This window comes from Silurus meridionalis, chromosome 12 (assembly GCF_014805685.1).
Source record: "Silurus meridionalis isolate SWU-2019-XX chromosome 12, ASM1480568v1, whole genome shotgun sequence".
Taxonomy (NCBI): domain Eukaryota; kingdom Metazoa; phylum Chordata; class Actinopteri; order Siluriformes; family Siluridae; genus Silurus; species Silurus meridionalis.
Window position 1 is genome coordinate 24,213,903 of NC_060895.1, and position 26,814 is coordinate 24,240,716.

The following is a 26,814-nucleotide window of genomic DNA, read 5'->3' on the forward strand; positions in this document are numbered from 1 at the left end:
AATAAGCTCCACTCTTCTGGGAAGATGTTCCACTAGATTTTGTTAATGATTTCTGTGAGTTAGTAAAGTCAGGTACTGATATTGGTACGGTAAGAAAGCCTGGAGTGCTCAGTAGGGCTGAGAAGGTCTGAGCTCAGATGATCTTCAGGGAATCTTAATTCAAGTGAATTTTATTGTGCGGCATCCAAAGACTTGTTAAAAAATTGGGTGCCTCCAACTTTGTGCGAAACCTTCTGGAAAAATCATGTACGGGTGGAAAAGTGTCCAAATATAAATGCACATGGTGTATTTATATGCCCCAAATTCAATTTGTATGTAATTACACACACACACACACACACACACACACACACACACACACACACACACACACACACACACACACTGTATAAACCATCACCAAGGTTTATGTTGATAAACCTTTTAGACTAGGGTGAAATGGTGTAGGATGGGGTGGGATTTGGTCAAATTTGGATGGACTGGGATGTGGTGGGATGAGGTAGAAAAGGCTTAGTCCTGTCAGTAGTGTGGGATGGGGTAGGATGGGGTGGTATGGAATGAGATAGGTTAGGTAAGGTTGGGAAGTGGTAGGATTAGGTTATGAGTAGGATAAATTGAGATGATGGTAATGGGGATGCATGGTATGGGGTAGAATAGGATAGGATGGGATTAGAGGTGGAATGAGATGGGAAAGGATGGGATGGGATGAGGGTAAAGAGATTGGGGTAGGATGGATGAGGTGGGATGGAATGAGGTGAGATGGAATGGAATTGGGTGGGATAAAGTGGAATAAGATGGGATGGGATGAGGTGGAATAAAATGGGATAAGGTGGGATGGAATGAGGTGAAATGGAATGGGGTGGGATGAGATAAGGTGGGATGGGATGGAGTGTGACGGTATAAGGTGGGATAAAATGTGATAATTAAATGGGATGGGATGAGATGGAATAGGATGAGGTAGATTTGGGTAGGATTTAATGGGATGAGATAAGGTATGATGAAATGGGGTGGGATGGGATGGGGTAGGATGGTATAGGATAAGGTAGATTGGGGTAGGATGGAATGGGATGAGATGAGGTAGGATGAAATGGGGTGGGATGGGATGGGGTAGGATGGTATAGGATAAGGTAGATTGGGGTAGGATGGAATGGGATGAGATGAGGTATGATGAAATGGGGTGGGATGGGATGAGATGGGATGGGGTAGGATGGTATAGGATGAGGTAGATTGGGGTAGGATGGAATGAGTTGGGATGGGATAAGATGGGATGTGGTAGGATGGAATGCAATGAGGTGGAATGGGATGGAGTGTGATGGTATAAAGTGGAATGAGGTGGTATGAAATGAGGTGGGATAAGATGTAATGGGGTAGGATGGGATGCATGAGGTGGGATAAGATGGGGTGGAATAAGGTGGGCTGGGATGAGATGGGATAGGATGTAATGCGATGGTATAAGGTGGGATATAATGGGATGGGGTGGGGTAGAAAGAGGTGGGATGGGATGAGATGGGATGAGGTAGAATGAGGTGAGATGGATTGGGAGGTAATTATTTATGCAACACCCAGTAGTGCAGCCTGTTCTGTTGTTGATCACATGAGATCATCAAACGTGCAGGATTTTTTTCTGATTAAAAGAGACGATACGTTTGACACAAAATACAACATTTTATTTATAATAAATTCTCAGTGGTACACAACATAGCAGAATATACATGTAGAGAACAATCTGTCCTCCGTCTGCACTTTCCCTCATTAATATTTTTCACTGAAACACCAATCAATACATTCAATCAAACTCCTGAGTCTACATACGCTCTCGCTCTCTCACTCCGACACACTCGATTTAGCAGGCTTTAGCAGGCTAACACAGCATTTAAGGGGCTAGCATGGTGCTTCAGTGGGTACCATGACATTTCAGCAGGCTAAGACAGTGTTTAAGGGTCTAGCATGATGTTTCAGAGGCTAGCATGATGCTTCAGAAGCTTACATGTCATTTCAGCAGCTAGCTTGATGTTTTAGTTGCTAGCAACATTTCCGTTTCTTTCACACGTCAGAAAAGTGCTGTTTTTTTGCTAACTCTTTATAGAAATAAAAATCAAAACCACACATTTACAAAGTCACAATGTTTTTTTTTTTTTTTTTTTATACATATGAATAAAGAACCAGAGCTGAAGTTGGCATGTAGTAATTCAAGTGTCAGCAAAAACTGAATAAAATGAAACATTTTTCCTTCATGAGAATCCAGAGGAAAAGAAAAAAGTGTAATATTGATAAATATATAAGATTTTTTTAGGGTAATAATTTCAGGAAAGGATCACACACACACACACACACACACACACACACACACACACACACACACACAGTCCTTCACTTCTTTAAAGTGTTTTTTGTTAGATAACTAGCATTAACCTCGGACTAGTATCGCAGTTCCAATTCGTTTCAAGTTAGCCAGCTGAGGTGCAGCTAGACATCTTGCTGCCATAATAAAAAACTAAAACTTCTTTGATTAGCTCTTAATGCTAGCTAGCATAAGCATTATATTATGTTATTAGCTAAGTTAGCTATTGTGAAGTACCGTTAACATCAGCGCCTGACTGGTGAAACTGTTATGAGCCAGCTAACATCTCTCACCTCTAAAGGCCAATCAGGATTATGTTAGCTAGCTAAATATATCATTAGCCCTCTTTAGCTAACTGAATCTTAGAAATAAAGTCATATTAGTTTTATTTTACTTCAAAAATTATCCTAGAACTTGGCCAACATGTGCTAGCATGTTTTTTTTTTTTTTTTTTAATCTAGCTAGCCCATATTACTAGCTAGCTAATTTAGCTAATATTAGCTTGCTAACCAAAAAATAAATAAGATTCAGAATGACTATGTCTGAAATTTAACTTAGATTTCTTTTTAATATTAATATTATATTGATAGAAAAATAACAATTGCATTTCCTTATACTTATATTTCTATACATATCTAAATATATATTCTCTTTTGTATAATTACGCATCATAATCTGTACTAAACGATATGGCCAAAAGTTTGTGGATACCTGACCATGTGCTTTTTTTAACATCCCATTCCATATTTAGTCCCCATTTGCTGTTATGATAAGCTCCACTCTTCTGGGTAGATGTTCCACTAAATGTTGTGTGAGGTTTATTCAGCCACATAGGTGTTAGTAAATTCAGGTACTGATGTAGGTGAGGAGGTGAGGACGCCTGGGGTGTCAGATTAATTTGACAGATTTTATTTATTTTTATGTTGATTTTTATATTTGTATTTTCATGCCCTGGCTAATCGATATCATGTTGATTTTATGTGTGATGAATCTGCAGTCAGCAAACCTGGGTTTTTATTTTATTTCAGCACTATTTTACTCTTACCCATTGTGTCCCATTGCGAGCGTACGCATACGCATTAATGATAGTCGATAAGACGGATAGCGACTTTTTACGCAGATTTATGCCCAACCAAAATAAGCTATTCGTCAGTGTTGCACCAGTACCTCCCACACACACACACACACACACACACACACACACACACATACACGTATATCTCCAATGTCCAATGTTCCAACTCTTCAATTGACCCAAGGACATTTTTGTATGTTTTTTTTGTATTAAATGAGCACTGAACAGGGCAGCATCAGTATTATGGCTGATATCGAGAAGGATTTGGAATCTGTATAAACATATGAACAAAAAAACGCTGGCTCTGAAAGCGTCTTCTGTACTGTACATTTAACTATTACACTGATCATTTTTGACTGATATTGTCGGTTTGGTCACAGACAAGTGCTGTAAAAGTACTAATGCAAGATAAAAGTAGCACATTGGGAAATAAAGTACATTCAACATCTGTGAACAATTTAAAAAAAGTCTTTTATGGTTTTTGAGACATGTGCATGCTCCTTTTGTTTCTATGAAATAAACTTGGTAAAAGACAAAAAGAAGAGAAAAAAAAAAAAAAGAAGACAGTGAATCCAATTGTCCAAATTGGACATTTGTGTCTCAACCAGAAGAACTTGTGTAAGAAGGAGAACAGGAGAGAAGATGTGATCAGACTCCCTCACCCCACACTCACACATGGAGGTGGAAAATTAATGGTTTGGGGTTGTTTTGGAGCAGTGAAAGTTCCGGAAAGTGAACCAACATGGCTCCCGTTCCACACAATACAGTTCCGTCTGCACTGCGGCTCATCAAAACTGACTTCACTGTACAACAAGACAATGATCAGAAGCGCACGTCTGAGTTCTTAAGTTTAATTTATCCATTATGGAATGACCTGACCAGTCACCACACCTCAATCCTACTGAGATGAACTGTATCGTAAATAAAATTGTGTTTTTTTTGTTTTTGTTTTTTTTTATGTTGAAAGTGTGTAAAGCTGGTATTCATGCTAAGGGAGGATTTTCCAATTAAAATAAACATGGACATTTAAATATTTGATCGGTCAAAGTTAATCTTTATACTGTTACATTACCGAGTTTATTGCATAGAAACGAAAGGAACGTGTCTCTCAAAAAAAAAAAAAACTCCACATGTAATACAGCCTAATAAAATAAATGTCATGTCTTGTGCATATTTATATACTATATATACATATACATTATGCTGCCTAAAGACATCTAAAACGTTGCCAGCAATGTAAAGGTCTCATGTTCATTTAACATTTGTGAAGAGCTACATGCCGTTTCAAAAAGACATAAGCGTAAGTTTGTGATCCATTTACATTTGCGCACTTACAATTATTCGAGGTGTTGAGGGTTAAGGGCCTTAACCCTTGGTGGTGCTGGAAATTAAACTTGTGACCTTCCAATCCAAAGTCCAATGCCTACCCCACTAAGCTAAAGTCTGTAGTATTTTTTTTTTTTTTGTACAAGTAAATATAATCACAATTTCATCATGTAAAAGGTTTTCCCAGACCACCAAGCATACATAAAGACTGATATTTAGCCAATAGAGTCTATACAATGTAAAGTCTCACTGTATTTTAATGCATTATAGCGTAAGCCACACCTTTGCCCATTACGTATTTGATAAACATAAAAAGCCATTTTCACCACAAGGAACACACACATCACATCACATATCACACATGCCTCTTCTGAAATTGCGGTGCATCAAATAAATAAATAAATAAATAAATAATTGGTGGCACTGATTTTATATATATATATATATATATATATATATATATATATATATATATATATATATATATATATATATATAATTATTTATTTTTTTATAATTATGCAATTAATTGTTTGTTTGTTTATTTGTGCACATGATCTGCTACCTGTGTGATGAGAAGCAGCTCCGACCACAAAGGTTTGAAACAGTCTTGTGTGTGGCTTCTGTTAAGACTCACTTTGGCATCTCTCGGCGTGGCCTGCTTGCACGTAAGTGCGTTTTTGTGCGGTTTGTCAAAAGGTTTGTGTGTGTGTATGTGTTGGAGATGGAAAAGTTGGTTGCGTCTGGGTGCAGCAGATGGTCCCTTCTCGCTTTGACACAAAGTCTCTTGGCTCCAGTTAAGCTACACTGCCTAGAAGTGAGAAGAAAAATAAATAAACAAATAAATAAATACATTACTTAATTAACTAATTAATTAATGAATTAATTAGTTACTTAATTAAATTAACCTATAATTAAAATCAACAGAACCACACCAGTTTATTAGACACTTCTAGGTCTCACCATTTTAGCAAGAGATAAGTGTCACTTTGTAGATTACCGTCTGATCCGAGCCGCATTATTTGAAATGTTTCATGCATCACGTGGAGTCACACCACTTCAATAAAGTACCCAGTATACAACTGTGCTGCATGCCACATGTTGCTGCAAATGTTACGATTCTGAATTAATTAACGAGCATAACTACAAAGTGACCTTACTGTTGCATTATATGGCCAAAAGTTTGTGGACACCTGCCCATAAGATTCGTAAGTGTTGTGTAAGTGTAGTATACAAAGTATGTAGTTTAGATAAAGTAGAGATACAGTCAATAAAATGTTACTCCAGTAAAAGTGTATCTTTAAACTGTCCCTTGAGTAAAAGTACAAAAATATTTGCCTTTAAATTTACTTAAGTATCCAAAGTACCATGATTTATTATGACTCTAATGTTCTATCATCCTCTTGTCTGTTGTGTCCTCTTTGTTTAATCAACTCAGTTTTCAGCCCGGGAAAGGGTTTGTTCTCCACTTCCAGACCAGTGAATATGAGCGGTACCACTGGATTACAGCCTCTGGGGGGCGCTGCACATTATAAGTCTGCATCTCTGGTGAGTAGGTTTATGTTACCAGTTACATTTTTGTCCTCATAAATAAAGAGGAACGACTGATTTTGCAAAATGTATTTGAGTAAAAAGTAAAATATTGACTTTAAAATGCAGTGAAGTTAAAGTAAATGTCTCCCCAATCGGAAAATCCTTGAGTAAAGTACAGATACGTAGAAAAAATAATAAAGTACAGCAACGGATTACATTTACTTCTATACTGTCCACCACCTATACAACTGTTTTCCTCAGTGTTGTGGAAAGATCCACAAAAGTCAGATGTCCCAGTACTTTTGGCCATATCGAGTAGTAGCCTGATAACTGAAAACTAAATTTTTTTTAACTTGCCAAAAAAACACCTACAATAATAAATAAATTACCTGCTCTTCCTTTGAAGTCGTTCTCGTCTCTTTTAACGCCCCTGAAACAGAGAAGAATGCAGCTCAGACATTTCTCCAATCGATGTTACCTGAAGCGTTCAACCCTCACTGGCTGCTTTACTCACCGTGGTCCCGTGGCTCAGCTTGTCGAAACCAACCTTCACGTTTGACTCAGGTGAAATTTGACTTTTCCAGTCTAGGGAGCAAAAAGGGTACTGGATCTTAGCTCGGTCAGCAGCTATGAGTGTTTGGTAGTTGTGAACTGTGATGTGATGTGTTTGGTTGTTTGTGATGCGTTTGGTGATTGTGCTGTGAATTGTTTAGTAATGATGTTGTGTTGAAAATTTATCTGTGTTTGGTGATTGGGCAGTGTACGGGGATTATGCTGTGTCTGGCGCTTGGGCAGTGTCTGGCGCTTGGGCTGTGTTTGGTGCTTGGGCAGTGTTCGGTGATTATGCTGTGTCTGCTGATTGGGCAGTGTCTGGCGATTGGGCAGTGTCTGGCGATTGGGCTTGTGCCAGCGATGAGCAAGTGGAGGGGGATCCAGATGGAACGAGTGGTAAACAACACCTGCAGCTGACGCCAGGAAAAGGCTTGCCGGTCCATGAGGAAAGTCAGGCAGGCGCTAAAGAGAGAAAGCGTGCCGATCCGCGAGACTGTGGGAGAGCTCCCTCTTGAGTACTGGTATAGGAAAGCGCTGGGGTGAAAATGAAAGTAAATAAAGAAAGCTCTGCTTGGTGAACTATCGCCTGTCTCTCTTTCGTCCAGCGTGGAACCAGTGAGTATGATACAGTCCTGTCTTTGGTTATTGGGCCCAGTTTGGTTGTTATGCCGTGTTTGTTAATTCTTCAGTGTTTGGTAGTTGTGATGTGTATTGTAACTACTGCATGTGTTCCTGTAATTGTGCCCCGTTTGGTAAATGGTAGAGTTTTTGTAACTGTAAATGTGTTGTATAGTAACTACTGTGTGCCATTTCGATTGCCTGCTTATTCTTGTGTTGTGTTGTGTGTTCCAAATCTCATTGTGTATATGTTTCACGATTAAATGCTGACCATGTCAAGCTCCTCCAGGCCTTCTCCCTCTCCGGCTGTGCTGCTGAAGCTGCTGGTGCTAGAAGACGAACGGGAGATGTTGCTTCGGCTGCTGCCCTCCTTCAGCTTGACAAACGGCCTGCACAGCACGCCAACCAGAGAGCATGAGAAGGGAGCAACAGCAGGTCATTAGTGACTGTTTAGAGGAAGTGAAACCATGCATGCACACATTAGGAAAGACTGCATAAATAAAGTAGTGGCTCAGTAACTGCAGTAATGCTGACCTCTCCTTGTTTGTGCAGATCTCTGGTGAGCTGGGGTTAGAGGAAGTCTCAGACCTTACTTCCTGTGAGTGTGGAAAGACATCTGCTGATTTATGATCACTGTGAAAAAAAAAGCAAAACAGATTAGCGACTCAGATCTAGTTCCGAAACGCTTTATCATGCAGGTGAGTGTGTGTTGTGTGTTAACCTGCGAGATGGATGTCTCTCAGTGGGACTTTCTGTGCTCGAGTGTAACCTGGGAAACAGGCCTGAACGCCGTTTCACTGGACTCTTCATGGGAGACTTGGCTGATAATGCTGGAGGCTTTACACACAATCACACACACATATCAGGTACTTTATACACAAGGTCCTAGTGCAAAACCAAATGAAAGTTTTATCCAGTAACACAGATGTGCAAAGTTTAATGCTACGCTATTTGAAACCCAAGGCATCCTGAGGTTGCCTGACATTGCTCATAATCACACACTCTTTTGCTCATGTTAGTTCTCACTCTCCGGTGTTTTGTATTGTTTCAAGATTTATAATCACCAGTGGCGGGGGGTCAGGGTCAGCAAAGCCTTCTCTGCTGATCTAAACACTATCAGAAGCACTGACCTTCATTTACAACCTAAATTCTAACATTCGTTCCATGAAATAGTATTAATTTATTTCCAACAGTTTATTCTCTTCATTTCGTGGTGTTTCTTTTGGCTGCACTGCTTCCAGTACGTGGATGTGGATGTTAGATTTTTTTTGTCCAATCAAATTTCAGCCTCGATGTGCTGCCATGTCAATCTAATCTGCCCAGAGACTTCAGAATCAGTACTGCTGGACTTTTTACCATAGTTTTCTTAATAAATAGCTCCGTTTCTTTAACCAATCAGATTTCAGATTCTCCTCACAGAATAGCATCAGCATTTTCCGTCCTCTGATTGGTTGGTCAGAGGGAAACTGTTACAGCCGAGTTCGACTGGTAAAACACGTGTGTAGCTCTGCATTTACATTTACATTTGTGGCATTTGGCAGACGCCCTTATCCAGAGCGACTTACAACTGAGCAGGGGAGGGGTTTTTTTTAGGCCTTTTGCTCAAGGGCCCAGCTTGGTGGTGGTGGGATTTGAACCTGTGATCTTCTGATCCAAAGCCCAATGCCTTAACCACTGAGCTACCATCTCTCCTGCACACATTAATACATCTGAGTTCGACTTTTTTATATCTACGGAGGAAGAGAAATTGATTTGGTCTCGGACATACTTAAAAATCCATTTTGAAGAAAAGCTAGACATGGTGAGGAGGTCGTCCAACCCTGAAGCTAGCTAGCGAGTCTCAGCCTGGGGAAAGGGTTTGTTCTCCACTTCCAGACCAGTGAATACGAGCGGTACCACTGGATTACAGCCTCTGGGGGGCGCTGCACATTATGAGTCTGCATCTCTGGTGAGTGGGTTGTATTTTATTTACATTTTAATGTTTTTGTCATGTTATTAGACAAATATTGATTCTGAACTGCTCCAGATGTTGTAGGTGCACAGTTGTGGTTGTAGTGTAGAGGTTTGGAGTCTTAACTGGGTTTCTTGCTTTAGTAAAATGGTTTTTACCTCCATATGTAAAATGTCTCTCTGTAATGCCACGTGTTGATATATTGCGTGTTTGTACAGTATTGATGGTTTTTATAATTGCGCCGTGATAGTGGTGGTATTAAGAGGTGGATTAAGTCGGGTACGTCCCCACTGAAGGCCCGGGTACCAAATGCAAGGCCCACCACTGGTAATCACCCAAATAAAGATGTGTTCCCCTTTTAAGTCTGGTTTCACTCAAGGTTTCTTCCTCATAACATCTAAGTGAGTTTTTCTTGCCACTGTCACCCAGGCTTCATCATCATGGATAACCAGACATTATTTATTTTAATTCTAAAGTTCTGTTAAGCTGCTTTGACACAATGTCCACTGTAAAGAGCACTATGGAAATAAACTTGAACTTGAACTATTTGAACCAAAGTAATTTGGACACCTGACTTTTTCAGTCATATGTGGTTCTTTTGCAAACTGATACAAGGCTGCAGGCACACACTTGTACAGGACGTCATTGGATCAGTAGAATTTAATCTTTATCATTTTAAATTCAAGGAGACTCAAACCTCTTCCAATTCCCCTGTGCACAAAGACAGCTCCATGCAGATATGCTTTGCATGGGATAAATGGGAAGTTCTCCTGCTATTTAGCACTATATTCTTATTGAACACCTTTGGGATGTACAGTAAGGAAAATAAGTTTTTGAAACACCCTGCTATTTTGCAAGTTCTTCCACTTAGAAATCATGGAGGGGTCTGAAATTGTCATCGTAGGTGCATGTCCACTGTGAGAGACATAATCTAAAAAAAAAAATCCAGAAATCACAATGTATGATTTTTTAGCTATTTATTTGTATGATACAGCTGCAAATAAGTATTTGAACACCTGAGAAAGTCAATGTTAATATTTGGTACAGTAGTCTTTGTTTGCAATTACAGAGGTCAAACGTTTCCTGTAGTTTTTCACCAGGTTTGCACACACTGCAGGAGTGATTTTGGCCCACTCCTCCACACAGACCTTCTCTAGACCAGTCAGGTTTCTGGCCTGTCGCTGAGAAACACGTTTGAGCTCCCTCCAAAGATTCTCTATTGGGTTTAGGTCTGGAGACTGGCTAGGCCACGCCAGAACCTTGATATGCTTCTTACAGAGCCACTCCTTGGTTATCCTGGCTGTGTGCTTCGGGTCATTGTCATGTTGGAAGACCCAGCCTCGACCCATCTTCAATGCTCTAACTGAGGGAAGGAGGTTGTTCCCCAAAATCTCGCAATACATGGCCCCGGTCATCCTCTCCTTAATACAGTGCAGTCGCCCTGTCCCATGTGCAGAAAAACACCCCCAAAGCATGATGCTACCACCCCCATGCTTCACAGTAGGGATGGTGTTCTTGGGATGGTACTCATCATTCTTCTTCCTCCAAACACGTTTAGTGGAATTATGACCCAAAAGTTCTATTTTGGTCTCATCTGACCACATGACTTTCTCCCATGACTCCTCTGGATCATCCAAATGGTCATTGGCAAACTTAAGACGTGCCTGGACATGTGCTGGTTTAAGCAGGGGAACCTTCCGTGCCATGCATGATTTCAAACCATGACGCCTTAGTGTATTACCAACAGTAACCTTGGAAACGGTGGTCCCAGCTCTTTTCAGGTCATTGACCAGCTCCTCCCGTGTAGTTCTGGGCTGATTTCTCACCTTCCTTAGGATCATTGAGACCCCACGAGGTGAGATCTTGCATGGAGCCCCAGTCCGAGGGAGATTGACAGTCATGTTTAGCTTCTTCCATTTTCTAATGATTGCTCCAACAGTGGACCTTTTTCACCAAGCTGCTTGGCAATTTCCCGTAGCCCTTTCCAGCCTTGTGGAAGTGTACAATTTTGTCTCTAGTGTCTTTGGACAGCTCTTTGGTCTTGGCCATGTTAGTAGTTGGATTCTTACTGATTGTATGGGGTGGACAGGTGTCTTTATGCAGCTAACGACCTCAAACAGGTGCATCTAATTTAGGATAATAAATGTAGTGGAGGTGGACATTTTAAAGGCAGACTAACAGATCTTTGAGGGTCAGAATTCTAGCTGATAGACAGGTGTTCAAATACTTATTTGCAGCTGTATCATTCAAATAAATAGTTTAAAAATCATATATTGTGATTTCTGGATTTTTTTTTTTAGATTATGTCTCTCACAGTGGACATGCACCTACAATGACATTTTCAGACCCCTCCATGATTTCTAAGTGGGAGAAATTGCAAAATAGCAGGGTGTTCAAATACTTATTTTCCTCACTGTATGTGAACACTGACTGCACCCCAGGCCTCCTCACCTTTTCACCTACATCAGTACCTGACCTTTCTGGAAAGGCATCATCGATGCTGAAAGGTATACACAGGTTCTAGAGCAATATTTGCTTCCGTCCAGACGACGTCTTTTTTTCAGAGATGGCCTGACATATTTCTGCAAGACAACGCTAATCTGCACACTGTATCTTATACAATAGCATAACATCTGGGTACTGAACTGGCCTGATCCCTGTCCAGACTAATTGAAAACATTTGGCAATTTATCATGAAACCAACAAAGAAGACCCAGGACTGTTGAGGAGAATTGTACAAGAATTGTGTATCAAATATGAATAGGACCGCATTCCTCCCCCAAATTTCCAGCAACTAGTCTTCTCAAATCAGACCTGTTCCAGCATGACAGTGCCCCAGCACACAAAGCCAGCTCTATGGAAACATGCATGGGCTGAAGTAAAAGATCTTCTGCTATAGAGCTCCAACCCTGTTGAACATGATGAATGCGAACACTGACTCCACCCCAGGCCTCCTCACCTCCATCAGCACCTGACATTAGTAACAACCATGTGGATGAATGAATCTTACACACATCTCCACAAAATCTACTAAAACATCTTCCCAGACGCCTGGAGGTTATTGTAACAACAAATGAAGACCAAATGTATAATAGGATGTTCACTTGTAACAACACTATTACAAAACTATCTCCTATCTACATTATATGGCCATTTCACATCCCTGTACATTTTACATTACATATTTAAAAGTAACACCAAAAACATTTCATATCAGCATGTTCTGACTCTGACACTCAGTGTGTAACTGAGCCACTGCAGTAAGGTAGAACGATTCTCTCTTACCGTAAAGGTACTCTTTGTGCACTCGGCACTGCCCTGTGGTAGGCCTCCTCCGCTCAAACTGGACGGCACTCCGCCTCCTGCTGCCTTGTGTTTGTGAGAACTCACCATCGTCTCCATGGAGTGACTCCTCACACGCATGGCCCTCTGAGACACAGAGAGAGATATAAATAACATAAAATAAAGATGCTTTAGTGTGAAGCAGCAATCTGAAAGACGTGTCCCTTCTTCTGAAAAGAGAATTAGTATGAATTAGTTTGATATACATTACTTAATATAATTTTACATTCGACGCCTGAGACGGGGCAACAAAAGGCTGGAAAAGGAAGTGTTAGTGAAAAGAAACATTGTCCATCTAATTAGATTCATTGGTAGCAGTTCATTCAGATGATTGGGTATAAATATCTTAGAGAGTAGAGTCTCTCAGATGTAAAGATGGACAGAACTGGATGGACAGAACACCAATCTGCGTAAATCTGCATCTACAAATCGTTGGGTCCTCGGGCGACACTGCTTTTAAAACAACCATTGTCTATGAACAAAGTTTGCCATGTCATCTACAAATTCAGGTTTATGCATGTTTATGCTTCTCAGGTCATGCAGAGAAGAAGCCATATGTGAACATGATCCAGAAATGCAACCATTTTCTCTCGTTTAAAATAGACGAAGTCTGTGGTCAGACGAATCAAAATTTGAATAAAAATTCTTTTTGGAAACCATGTACCCCACATCCTCCAGAATAAAGAGGAGAGGGACTATCTGTCTTGTTATCAGCACTCAGTTCAAAAAGGTCTCATCTTTGATGATCTATGCAACATCGATGCCTCTATGATAACAGCATGGCTTTGTGGTAGAAGATGCTAAACGTTCCTGCCCGCAGTCCAGACCTTTCACTATTTAAAAACGTTTGGTACATCATGAAATTAAAATATTGTAAAGAAGATTCAAGACTGTTGAGCAGCTAGAATTCTGCTTCAGATACAAGTAGGACAACTGTCGCCGGTTTACCCCCTTTCCTTCCTTGAATTCTGTTTTTTTCTTTTTATTGTCATTTAGTGTCCCAAACGTTTGGAATTGGGGTCGTAAATCATCATCTTATTTTTTCCTCTCCTTTTAGGGGTCGCCACAGCGGATCGTCCGTCTCCATACCCCTCCCGCCCCGTCCTCTAAATGAAAATTATTATTGATTTATAGCAATTTAATATTAGCTAATAAATACATGAATTAATTAATATAATTTTGCATTAGAAATAATTGTTTAATTCCTTAAAAAAAATTTGAGAATCAGAACCTTGAAGTGAGCCGGAAGTTATATTTTTCGAGATGAGTCAATATTCAGATTTTTTTATTTTCTAATCTTTATATAATAACAATAAATAATACGAGAATGAGTCAAGTTTTTGAGGCATGTGAGGATTTTGTGAGAAGTCTTCTTTTTGAAAAATTTATATGAATGAAAAAATATATATTATTTTTAACAAACTTATTTTTGATGTGAAAATGTCACTATTTAGAAATAAATTATGAGATTAAAAGAAAATAATCCAGAACTCTGAGATTCAGTTTTTTTCCGTTATAAAAGTTATGTTTTTCTCTCTATATTTCCTTTTTTTTGATGTTTCAGTGCACAAAATTTTCCAGCTGATAATTGCATGCACTAATACACATTTTCTGTGACACACACACACACACACACACACACACACACACACACACACACCTTCTCCCCATTCAAAAAGAAAGAACACTCATATTTGTGTCTCATGAACAGAAGACATTACAGGACGTCACCACCAAATCCAGGCAGCAGATGGAGCCTTACGCACTGACAATCCTCAGAGTGGAACCGAAACAACGACACGTCCTCTGGGGGCCTGTTCTTCATTTATCTCCATCTACATCCGAGATCAAATGACACATCCAGGAACATCTGATCCTGGTTAATTATATTCTGGGTTCTTCGAGCATGTGTGTGAACGTGATTGAGGTGTGAGAGATATTTGCATGTTGACAAACTGCTTGAAAAGGCTGTAGGTATCGATACTAGAAACCACTGGGGTTGGCTGAACAGTGGAACAATGCACAGAAGGTTGAAGGTTATGAAGAAATTGACAGCCTTATTAAAGCACCAGGAACCACAAAGAATTCTGCAGAAACATTTAGCAGACACTTATACAGAGCGACTTACAGTTTTAAACACCTAAACAGTTGAGGGTTAAGTGCCTTGCTCATGGGCCCACCAAAGTGGTGGTGCTGGGATTTGAACTCACGACCTTCTGATTAAAGGTCCTCTATGTTTCCCACGGCGCTCCCACCTCCCATGACTTCCTGTCTCACCTCTGCTTATAAACCCTGAGCAGGTTTGATCTTACGGAAACCTGTTGCTATGACAGCAGCTCCGGGATGAGCTTTCGGAGAACCGAACAGTCTCGGATCATATCAGAAAAACGGACCCCTGGGTGTCGGATGATTTTATTTCCACTGTGTGCTTTCAGCTCACAATGATATTACAGTTATTACTTCCATAACATTTCATGGTCCACTGGGGTTTTGGTCCTTTCGCAACACTCGGACATAAGGAAAGAAATCAGCAATGTCCTGTTTTATAGTGTGTGTGTGAGTGTGTGTGTGTGTGTGTGTGTGTGTGTGTGTGTGTGTGTGTGTGTATGGTGTAGGGTCAAGCAGGGGGCATCTGTGTCAGCTGGATGTTGTAGAAGACAGTGACGGCTGCTATGCAAATCAACACGGCGTGAGCAGTGTGGGATTGCGCGACACCCGACACGCACCTGCACACTGCCTGCAAACAGCCACACACACACACACACACACACACACACACACACACACAGGTACGCAAAGTCACACACTGTTTCTCTGCAAAGATTATCCCTTGAGATCCTTTGGAGGTTTTTGAACTGTATGGCTGGTTATACTAGTTACACTGTAAGGCCAAAAGTTTGTGGACACCTGAGCATAAGATTCATACGTGCTTCTAACCTCCATTCTTCTGAACAGATGTTCTACTAGATGTTGTGGAGAATGGTGCTCTACAGCAGGAGATCTTCTATATCCTCCAACCCATGTAAAACAGATCATGGAGCTGGCTTTGTGCACAAAAGCATTGTCATGCCGGAACAGGTTTTGGGTCTCCTAGTTTTCAAGTGAACAGAATTTCGTTCCTCCAAATTTGTAGGAATATTTTGGAGAAGAACCACAAAAGTCCCGATACTTTTGGCCGCACTGTGTATCTTGTATTATGTTTCATGTTTCTTATGTATATACTTCATAAACACTTAAAAATCTGATTTATAAACAGTACATGAGGAAGGGCATGTACCCCATTGGAAGAGTGAAGAGAATTTAATGTATATTTTCCATGCAGCTAAAAAACATGGCAAGATTTGTTTTTTCTTTCTGAGTTGGTCCTTTATAATCTGTCATATGAATGGTATAAATCCAAGGCAATGATCGGTCCAGGGGGCAGAGCTTAATTCAGGGCCGGAAAAGTCTGAACAGAGCAGAAATGTGTAAAAGTAGCCGAAAATTGCAGGAAAAAAACAACGATAAAACGAAAGAGAAACTCGTTGTTCAAGCATGTGATGGTTATGAGTGCGCAAACAAATCATCTTGAGGTCCGAGTCACACAGCACACCTTTCATTTTCTGGGTTTATCGGTTGAAAGAGCAAGTCGGGCTCACCTTGAAGGACTCCAGCAGACCTCCATGGCCTCCGTTCTCCAGTTTGTCCTCCCCTGTGGCGGAACCCACTCCCATGGTGGCCTGGGTCTGTCTGTGCAACTCGTCATGCAGATTATCTAAGAGCGCCGCTCGCGTCCGTCCCTGAAACACACACACACACACACACACACACACACACACACACACACACACACATATATATAAATATATAAAAAAAACACATTTATAAGGGTAGTTGTATAGTTATTATAGTTAATGATGAAGCTAATGAATGACCAACTTCTCAGTTTGTCGGATTTCTTAATTATTACAAACATGGCCAAAAGTATTCGGACACTAAAGTTTTTCTTTTTCCCCCTGCCATACAAAGATAAAGGCCCATGATTGTGTAGGACGTCTTTGGATGCAGGAGCAAGAAATTCTACCTTCAATTAAACAATGAGATCCTTCACCAATTGAAAACATTTAGCACATCAGAAAAACCAACAAAGAAGACCCAGGACTGTTGAGCATCAAGAATAATTTCTCTCCCAAATCTCCAGCAACTGGCCTCCTGAAAACCGTTCCTGAATAACAATGTCTCCTTCTATCCCTCCCTAAGATGAGCTGAAGAAGTGCCCCTTTCAGATAAAAACATCGGCAAACATCTAATGATTCCACAGGACCAAAATAACCCACAGCACTCACTATAAATATAATGATCGCATTTGAATAAAAACATGCGGCGTTGTTATCGCTCACCTCCAGCTTGGCGAACTTGTCAGATTTGTAGCAAGCGTTCTCGGCGTTGATCAGTTTTGTGAGCAGGAATTCACGGAACTCGGGGCCCTGTGAAGCACAAAGGAAAACCGATGAGTATCTGATCGTTCTTGACCTCCAGAAGCCTGCAATGGTGCTGCTTTTATTGTGCCATTGTTTTGGCAAATCAGCGACACAGTCTAGTGAGGTATTTAATATCTCAGACGAAAGAAGGCCAAAGCTCATAGGTGTGATGTCAAAAAGAAAGACTTTGTTAATGAGCAACTGCACAGAAGCACTGAAACTCACACTCTCTGTGCACGATCTTCTAGACACTTCTAACAGACATTTTGTTTGACCTTTTTTTTTTTTTTTTTATACAAACTTCCTCTCATTGGACATCATTGTCTTCTTATCAAACCTGACCGTGGCGTAACATGATAATGATCCCAAGCTTACAATGATCTTGTTTATATAGGGTTAAGAGCCTCACTTAGGGGCCCAGGTGTTGCAGCTAGGTGTGGCTCGGATTTGAACTCATGACCTTCAGATCGAAAGTTTGTTTTACCACCTCCTTTTTATTGTAAGTATCATAAGTATTTGGACACCAGCCTTTTCCACCCATACGTGCTTCTTCCCAAAAATGTTCGCATGAAGTTGAAGGCTGTTGTACAATTGTACAGGGTGTCTTTGGATTCAGTAGCCAGGAACTAAGAGACCCAAAACTGTTCCAGCATGTTCCAGCCAGCTCCATGAAGATATCCTTTACATGGGTTGAAAGTGTGTGGAAGATCTCCTGCGATAGAGCTTCAGCCCTACTGAAAGTGGTGAATGCGAATGCTGACTGCACCCCAGGCCTCCTAATCAAATGGGGACTAAATGTGGAATGGGATGTTTAAAAAACCCATATCAATCATATTGTGAGGTGTCCACAAACTTTTGAACTTATTGCACTCAGGCATAAGGCTTTGGATACACTGGATTTGAATAATTAAATTGGATGCAAACTCATGACCTTCTGAGCCAAAGTCCAAAGCCTTAACCTGTGAGCTACTGCCTCATCAGGTGGTCATGAGTTCAAATCCCATAAGATAAGGGCGTCTGCCAAATGCCGTGTATGTACAATGTAAACGCTTTACTGCTGAGCCACCATTATCCCTTAAATGAGAAGAAATGACTGAGAAAAATGCTGCACAATCACCTTTTTAAAAACAGAAGGGTTTGGAAGAGTTGGGCCGAATGGCGGGACGTCTTCTCGAGCCGTGACAGAAACCTGGTATCAGAAAAAAATAATTATTAATCCCAGGATGGACAAATCTGGGACAAGCACATGACCTTGTAGACAAATAGGGTTAATTATATTACAGTTACATTACTGGCTTTCGAATATTTTCTTTATAGGAACCCTGAAGGACAAGTTCTATCAGGATGTTAAATCACCTTGAACACCATGCTCAGACTGTACATTACATCCAGCTGTTATGTGAATTATATCAGTCTGCTATAGAAAACGTATTCCGTTACTGTACTGGAGGAATGCGATGCTCTCATAGGATAAAAAAAAAAAAAGTCATTCTCGTGTTTTGATATTTCTACCTGAATTAAAGTACTACAAATTCTCGATTAAAAAATGTAGAAACTGTAAAAGGAGCACGTAGGAGACGTATATCTTCATCTAAATCAGAAGTGCTGTCACTACAGCTTTAAAAAGCAACGTTCTTTTCCGTTTTCCTTCAAAGTAGCGAGGAACAAGGTAATTTTGATCCAATCGAAACGATTCTCCGTGATCAGACGAGTGTTTGGACACGTCACACGCCTATGCCTCTGTAATTTTACAAGATTTCCCAGGGTCTACGGTGTTACGTGACGTCAGAAAAGTATCCAGAAATCGACTCACGTTGCTGTATTTTTTTTGTCAATTAACAATTTTGTCAATTTGAACATATGACCTTCAGACCAAGTCCAATGCCTCAACCAATTAGCTACAACCTCCTCACAAGCGTGTCATGTCACAATTTTCCCCACATAATGCCTAGATAAAAATGAGCTGATTTTGCTTTTATGGTTGATGAAGTCGCCTGATGTCACAATAATACCCTAAAATCATCTCTCCTCGCTATGCTGAGCGGTTTGCTGGGTCACATGCCTACGTTACTGTAGTTTCACGTGCTGGTTACGCATGCATCTTCCCACTGCTAAGTCACAAGTGATGTATGATGTATTCAAATGTATCTTTAATGTTTTGATATCGTTGGCTATGCATTGAGATGTGAATTGCATTTGCCTCAGTTATGGAGATCTTCCATAGGAAGTGTGCGATCAGTACCTTGTAGGTGGTGTGGTCAGTACAGGGGTTTTCAGGCTGCACCAACACGTAGGCGTGGAGGAAGTTCGATGCGATCATGTCAGGTACAAACGGAGTGGGTTCTTCCTGGAAAACCGCAGCTACGATATCGTTCCCGATGTGTCTCTTCCTCTGCAGCTGCAACAAAGAGTGTGTGAAATGTTCTGGAGAAAGAACCTGTCACACCATCATGTTTCTGAGACTGGAAAGCTAAAAAAAAAATGGTGTGTGTGTCTACCTGCTGTATGTCTCCCTCCGTAAAGGGAAGTTTAGTCGATACATGGAACATGATTTCTCGGTTGCGGAAAACAGTGCAGACCGAATGAGTTCCTGTTTGTCCGTGAGACACGTCCAGACCACCACGGAACCTGAAGCCCAAAGCAAAATAAAGCAAAGTATGCACTTTGTTACACATGCACACTGCGGACGAAGCTCAATTCTGATTGGTCGATATAAAAATGTAACATAATACTATGTACACTGTGAGGACAAAATGTTTCTGGACACCTGAACATGAGATTTAAACAACTTATTAGTCCCATTTACTGTTATAAAAACTCTTCTGGGAAGAAGCTCTACTAGATTTTTCTTCTGGAGATTTGTGAGATTCATTCACAAGGGTGTTAGTAAAGTCAGGTACTAATATAGGTGAGGTGAGGAGGTCTGAAGAGGTCAGAGCTCTACAGCAGGAGATCTTCCACATACTTTCAACCCATGTATCTTCATCGAGCCGGCTTTGTGCACAGGCGCATTGTCATGTTTGGGTTTCATAGTTTTCAAGTGAAGGGAAGATTTAATTGTAGCGCATCCAAAAACGTCCTATACAATTGTGTGCCTTCAAGTTTGTGGTAACAGGTTGCAGAAGAACCACATATGGGTGGAAAAATCGGGTGTCCGAATACTTTTGACAAAACACTTTTTGTATGCATTTTTTGGTTTAATTGAATAAAAGGTATGACACAAATACATCCCAATATTTTAGTATATGTGTGTGTGTGTGTGTGTGTGTGTGTGTGTGTGTGTGTGTGTGTGTGTGTGTGTGTGTGTTTACCCCTTAAAATCCTGCAGCTCTATTGTGTCTCCCAACACACTGAGAAACTCAGTGAAGGCCGGCGTCTCTTCGTTGTTCCCGAACAGCTCTTCTTCAGACGTCTGAGACGGAAAAAAAAGAAAAAGTTTTGGAAAAGCTGACGTGCCATGTTCCTGCACACGTCCCCATCGTCACACATTCAAATAACTCCTCACTCACCTGCCCAAACTTCTGATATATTACCCCGAACTTGAAGGTGTTATTGACTTCGTGCTCGTCGAAGCCGACTATCAGTTGAGAGGCCTGAGGGATTAGAAAAGGAAAAAAAAAGCTGACAGTGACTGAGAGACAGAGACAGCAGGAAGAGCAGGAAGAGCATATGTGTGTCAGGATTCTTTATAATTCAGGAGGAGCTTTGTGTTGGCCATGGCTGAGAGACCAAATTGGGTCCAGAGATGATCCAGGCAATGTGAAAAAACCCTCACACACACACACACACACACACACACACACACACACACACACACACAGCCTGTGGGCATTAGAGAAGCAGATGGACTTTACAGCACCCGGGGGTACACACATTAGTCCAGATGTCCTGAGTAGTGCAGCGTTCTGAGCGCTGGAAATAGAGCAGAACCTCATCCCTGTTTACCAAACCAACACAAAACATTCAGCAGGTAGAACTTCAGAAAATTATGACTCTGTCTGTCTGTCTGTCTGTCTGTCTGTCTGTCTGTCTGTCTGTCTATTTTCGTTCATTAGTTTTCTCTATTTTATTATTATTCATTTAGTCGTTTTATTCATTCCTTCTCATTTATTTACTAATTAGTGGTGCTTATTCAGCATCACTAATATTTATCTGTTGGTTTGTTTGTTTATTAATTCATTTTTTTGTTTGTTTTCATTTGCCTATTTGGTCTGTCTGTCTGTCTGTCTGTCTGTCTGTCTGTCTGTCACAAACCCACACATTTCCACACGTATTCACACAGGGGGTGTAAATCTGGCACATTTTTTTGGCTGCAGGAGGAAACCAGAGAACCAGGAGGAAACTCTACACAGACTGTAACCTGAGAGTTTGTTAGCGAATTGAAAACAGCAGAGCTCTAAAGTAGCAACATTTCCCCATTCCCCTATTACCCCATTAGTGCACTACCCCCACTGTGTCACGCTCACAATATGCGCTAAATGTGTTTATTTACTTTCAATATTCAATCCTTCTTTTTCCTAAATAAAGGGTGCCAATATTAATGGAATCAACAGAAAAGAATAGCAAATCAGAACACACACTCACCCTCGGGTAAAGGACAGGATTAAACTTCAGACCCGTGACATCATCACAAAGCAGCTGAAACACAGTGCAGCCAATTAGACATATATATTTATGGGGGTGGCCCAAATACTGTATGTGTCTTACTTTTATATAAAATGATAATACATTTAAAAGAAACTTTTCTGCACATAGTAATTTACGGCTTTTTTTTTTTCTAAGTAAAGATGAAAATGACATAAATCATCAGGACACCCAATAGAACTTTTGCTATGTTTCCACACGGACGGTTTTAATTGCCGGATGTGTGCACCATGGTGTTTTTTTTGGTGTTTGATTTAAAAACGAGGCGCATCAGAAAAATAAAATGTTTAGTGATCGTTTAGTAAAGAAAAGCTGTCAGAAACAAATGCATGTTGCATTGAAAGCTTAAATTTTATAATTTTAAACTGCATTGATACAGAGAACAACATACTGTACAACAGGGCCTCCAAAAAAAATCATAAATTAAAAAAAATGAAATAAAGGTGGACTTGTTCCTCACCTTGGCTATCTGAGGAACACTGGGCAGCTGGTGCAGTCCCTCCAGTGGAATCCTTTCATGAAGCGTCTTTGTCTTTGACCTGAAAGTTGAAGAAAAATGTCCTTTAACACACTTGATGTAAAGACAGTATGAATCTTTCCAATAAATCCCACAATTTAATTCAACTCTATCAGGACCCCATCTCAATATATGAAGTCTAAAGGTGTGTATGTGTTACTTAAAGCATCGGAATCAAACGTTTGTGGACACCTAACCTTATGATTGATATGTGCTTTTTTTTTTAGTTCCTGTTTGCTCTTATAACAGCCTTCACTCTTCTGGGAAGATGTGTGGAGAGTTGTATGAGATTCCTTCAGCCACAAGAATGTAAAGTGCTGATGTGTAGGTGAGAAGGTGATGAGGAGGCCTGGGGGTGGAGTCAGCGTTCGCATTCGTTGTGTTCAATGCGGTTGGAGCTCTATAGCAGGAGATCTTCCACTCCAACCCATGTCAAGTAGATCTTCATGGAGCTGGCTTTGTGCGCAGGGGCATCGTCATGCTGGAACAGGTTTGAGTCTCCAAATTCAAGTGAAGGGAAAATTTCTTTCTGTCGCACCCAAAGACGTCCAGCAGGGTGGAAAAGTCGGGTTTCCCAATACGTTCAAACTCACGGTTTATCATTTAACAGTTACACATTTGAGAAATGTGTTGTGTGTGAAATGTTGAAGTGTGTGTGTGTGTGTGTGTGTGTGTGGTTGTATGTGTTACCTGAGCATAATACGAAGAAATTCCTGGCTTTCAGCCTCCTCATGCTTTAAAGACATAATGAGGTTTCCCAAACTACTGCCTGTGCAGTAATAGTTCATGTGCTCCTGAATAAAAGAAAAAGAGAGAAAAAGAATTAGAGAAAGATAAAGCGAAAGTGGAGAGAGAATAAGAGATACTTCAATATTACAGGCATCATTTCATATCCTGTATCCCTCACCACCACCCTCTGTATCCTCTGCTTCTTCCCCCGTATTTCACTCAAGTTCTCCATGAGACGTAAATGAGGCGAGTAGAAAAACTGCTTATCAAAGAGACAGGTTTTATCCTGCACTGTGGACGCAGCGTTTTCCATTACATGGCTAATCTCGACACCGCTGACCTTTTAGACCTCGGATTGTTAAAGAAAAAGGTAGCTATAAAGTTCACGTGTACACGCAATAAACTCTGAGTAATTAATGGTTTGAATGATGATCTTTTATATTGTAAAAATGGCCTGCCAGTGTTTCTACGGCTGTATGAAAGGAATTGTGGGAGGATTTATGAATATGCATGAGTATGAGATCTGGAAATGGCTCCAGAAATTCCTCTGCCATCTTTGTTTTTTGTTCTGCAGGTTATCAGCTGTGGCCTGTGTAAAGCGTAACACACGACTGTACAGTGTAACGGTACTGGATTGCAGGAATCCCCGACCACAGGGCCGTGAACCAGTACCAAGCTGTGGATCATTCGCTACCGGGCCACACAGAACTAATACACATTTTGGAATCTTTATAAATTTTTTATGAATTCTTTTTATTTCTTATTATAATTAGAAAATGATTTTCATTTTATTGACTTTTGCATTATTTGAAAAGATGACCATTTCCACTGATGCCAATTTCCCACAGTTTTTTCTATGCATTGATAAATTTAGTTAAAATAAAATAAATTAAGTTCCTGCTGAGTCTAATATGTTGAGCTGAGGTACATTTTCATATACACCGATCAGGCATTACATTGTGGCCACCTTTCTAATATTGTGTTGTCTCCTTTCAGCTGCCAAAACAGTCCTGAGCTTATTCAGCAGTTTGAGCTACAGGAGCTCGTCTGTTGGATCGGAACCACACGGACCAGCCTTCACTCCTCACGTGCATCAGTGATCCTCGGACGCCTACGACCCTGTCGACGGTTCACCACTGTTCCTTATTTGGAGCACTTTTGATAGACTCTGACCACTGCAGACCATGGACCTTTTCACAAGAGCTGCAGTTTTGGAGATGCTCTGACCCAGACGTCTAGACGTCACAATTTGTCAAATCCTTACGCTGGCCCATTTTTCCTGCTTCTAACATCGACTTTGAGGACAAAATGTTCACCTGCTGCCTAATTAATAAATCCACCCACTAACAGGTGCCATGATGAAGAGATCAGTGTGTGTGTGTGTGTGTGTGTGTGTGTGTGTGTGTGTGTGTGTGTATTCATGGTGCAGAACAGGTCAGGAAACGCAAATAAATAAATAAATAAATAAATTAGTTAATTAATACATTATTATACAAAAATTAATTAATTAATAAAAATAGACAAAAAGCTTAATGAACGAATTCATTCATTAATTCGTAAACAAAAATGAAGAAATACAGACATAAAAAAAACAAAACATAAATAAACCTACAAACAGACAAATTAATTCTAGTGAACAAATTAAACCTAAACAAAGAAACAGACAAAGAAAGAACGAAAGAAAGAACTAAACGAACAAGAACAAAAATAAATGAATAAATTAATAAATAAACCTGTGTTCCAATAGTTCCCCAAACACAGTCTGATTCACGCTATACTCACTCTCCCGAGAAAGTGCTTGCGGTACGCTCGTGCTGTGCTGTTGCTCTCCAGCCTGTATTCTTCTTCTCCTCCTCCTCTCCCCCTCATTACTCCTCCTCTTCCTCCACCTGGTCCCATGTCATCGCTCTCCTCTTCTTCACAGAAGCTACTGTCTGAGGAAGTCGGAGTTCCCAGAGGAGCCTCGGCATCTTCGATCCAGTACCCGCCGAACTGTGGCAGGATCACCTGAGGGTACGGTCCTCCTTTCTCCAGCACCTACAGAAACAACAACAACAGCAGGATGACTGTGAGGATAATCATGGACATGGGCTTGAAGTCCGTATGAAGTCTGAGAGACAGCGTTAGAACTTACATCCTCTATCCGAGGGTACGGGATATAGTCGTCCTGTTAAGATGAGGAAAAAAAAAAAGAAAACAAAAAACGCTGATCAGGCATTTTTGTAGTGTTCTAGCTATCGTTTACTTACAGCATATCCAAAAGTATCCAGACTTCTTCCAGCCTTATGTGCTTCTTAAATTTTTGTGGCGTTTTCAGTATATAGCTGAGTAATTGAAGGTTCAAGTACCCAAGAGTGGTGGTACTGGGATTTGAACACATGACCTTCCAAATCAGTCACAATAACAATGTTCTCCACTGAGCTCCCTTCTTCCCCACAAAGTCCTTCCACACAATTAAATTCCTACGTCTCTGGATGCTGTAGCTTCCATGAGTTGAATTAGAGTGAAAGATCTTCTGCTTTAGAGCTCCATCCATATTGAATGCGAACTCTGACTGCACCCCTAGGCCTCCTCACCTTCTCATCACAAAATCTAGTGGAACACCTTCCCAGAAGAGTGGAAGTTATTACAAGAGCAAATGGAAATAAATGTGGAAAGCACAAGTCAGGTGTCCACAAACCTTTGGCTATATTGTGTATTATATTGTTATTATGATTATTATTACAATAACAATTACAAATACACTCTGCAAAATGTATAAAATAATATTACTTTATGAGTATGACCTCATATTCCCAGTTAACATTCATTTCTGTAACAGACAGCATTTCTAATAACACACACATACACACACACACACACACACACACACACACACACACACACACACACACACAACTTAGCATTTCACCATGCGCTACTAATAGAGCATGAGCAGCAGTCTGTTTGTTCTTGCACTGTGTTCCTCTCTGACATTTCGCTCTTGACCTTTATCACATCAGGATCATTGGAAGATCCACAGAAACGTTTAGTTTCGAATGTAAACTGAGAGCAGGACCTTGTTTCTGCTCTAAAGCGTTACAGAGCAAATGACTAGCGGCAACACAAAAGAAGCAATGAAGTGAGCAGATGAGCAGATGTGTGCAAGCAAATATTTATATATATATATATATATATATATATATATATATATATATATATATATATATATATATATAAATAAACACACACACACACACACACACACACACACTATATATGAACAAAAGTTTGTGGACATCTGACCAAACGATTCTGTGCTTTTCCAAACATCCCATTTCACATGTAGTCTCTATTTGCTGTTATAAAAACCTCCACTCTTCTAGGAAGATGTTCCAGTAGATTTTATGGAGATTTGTGTGAGATTCATTCAGACACGAAGGTGGTATTAGTCAGGTACTGATGTAGGTGAGGTGAGGAGGCCTGGAGTGCCGTTTTAATTCACCTCAAAGGTGTTCAGTATGGTTTGAGATCTGTAGCTGGAGAATTAACTCATGGAAAGATTGAACCCATGGAAAGCAGATCTTCATGGTGCTGGCTTTGTGCACAGGAGCATGGTCATGCTGGAACAGGTTTGGGTCTCTTGGTTGAAGTGAAGGGAAAATTTCATGTGACCGCATCCAATACTCCAACTTTGTGGTAACAGTTTGGTGAAGAACCACATGTGACTGGAAAAGTCTCTACTTT

At 40.5% G+C, this 26,814-nt stretch overlaps 2 protein-coding genes across 18 annotated transcripts in view; one reads left to right on the forward strand and one right to left on the reverse strand.

Moving 5' to 3' along the window:
• si:dkey-52l18.4 (uncharacterized protein LOC560708 homolog) overlaps positions 1-4,887 on the forward strand; it is a 9,128-nt gene extending 4,241 nt beyond the window's left edge. The window contains exon 5 of the mRNA XM_046863256.1: positions 1-4,887. This exon is cut by the window's left edge and continues 318 nt beyond it. The gene's annotated coding sequence lies outside the window, so the exon portion shown is untranslated.
• The window catches only part of rap1gap2a (RAP1 GTPase activating protein 2a), a 112,166-nt gene continuing 86,997 nt past the window's right edge, over positions 1,646-26,814 (reverse strand). For 12 of the 17 annotated variants that reach the window (XM_046863242.1, XM_046863240.1, XM_046863237.1 and 9 more), the window contains 19 exons: positions 25,223-25,255; positions 24,871-25,125; positions 23,050-23,153; positions 22,303-22,381; positions 21,783-21,836; positions 20,708-20,791; positions 20,510-20,610; positions 19,697-19,826; positions 19,441-19,596; positions 18,316-18,387; positions 17,118-17,204; positions 16,377-16,517; positions 12,682-12,825; positions 8,167-8,282; positions 7,980-8,078; positions 7,717-7,834; positions 6,790-6,860; positions 6,665-6,705; positions 1,646-5,553 (listed from right to left, as the gene is read on the reverse strand). In XM_046863242.1, coding sequence (XP_046719198.1) covers positions 6,825-6,860; positions 7,717-7,834; positions 7,980-8,078; positions 8,167-8,282; positions 12,682-12,825; positions 16,377-16,517; positions 17,118-17,204; positions 18,316-18,387; positions 19,441-19,596; positions 19,697-19,826; positions 20,510-20,610; positions 20,708-20,791; positions 21,783-21,836; positions 22,303-22,381; positions 23,050-23,153; positions 24,871-25,125; positions 25,223-25,255 — 1,809 coding nt within the window. In that variant the 3' untranslated portion in view covers positions 1,646-5,553; positions 6,665-6,705; positions 6,790-6,824. Of the gene's footprint in view, positions 5,554-6,664; positions 6,706-6,789; positions 6,861-7,716; positions 7,835-7,979; positions 8,079-8,166; positions 8,283-12,681; positions 12,826-15,134; positions 15,476-16,376; positions 16,518-17,117; positions 17,205-18,315; positions 18,388-19,440; positions 19,597-19,696; positions 19,827-20,509; positions 20,611-20,707; positions 20,792-21,782; positions 21,837-22,302; positions 22,382-23,049; positions 23,154-24,870; positions 25,126-25,222; positions 25,256-26,814 lie in introns of those variants that run through there. The other 5 variants (XM_046863241.1, XM_046863249.1, XM_046863252.1 and 2 more) reach the window with 2 other exon arrangements.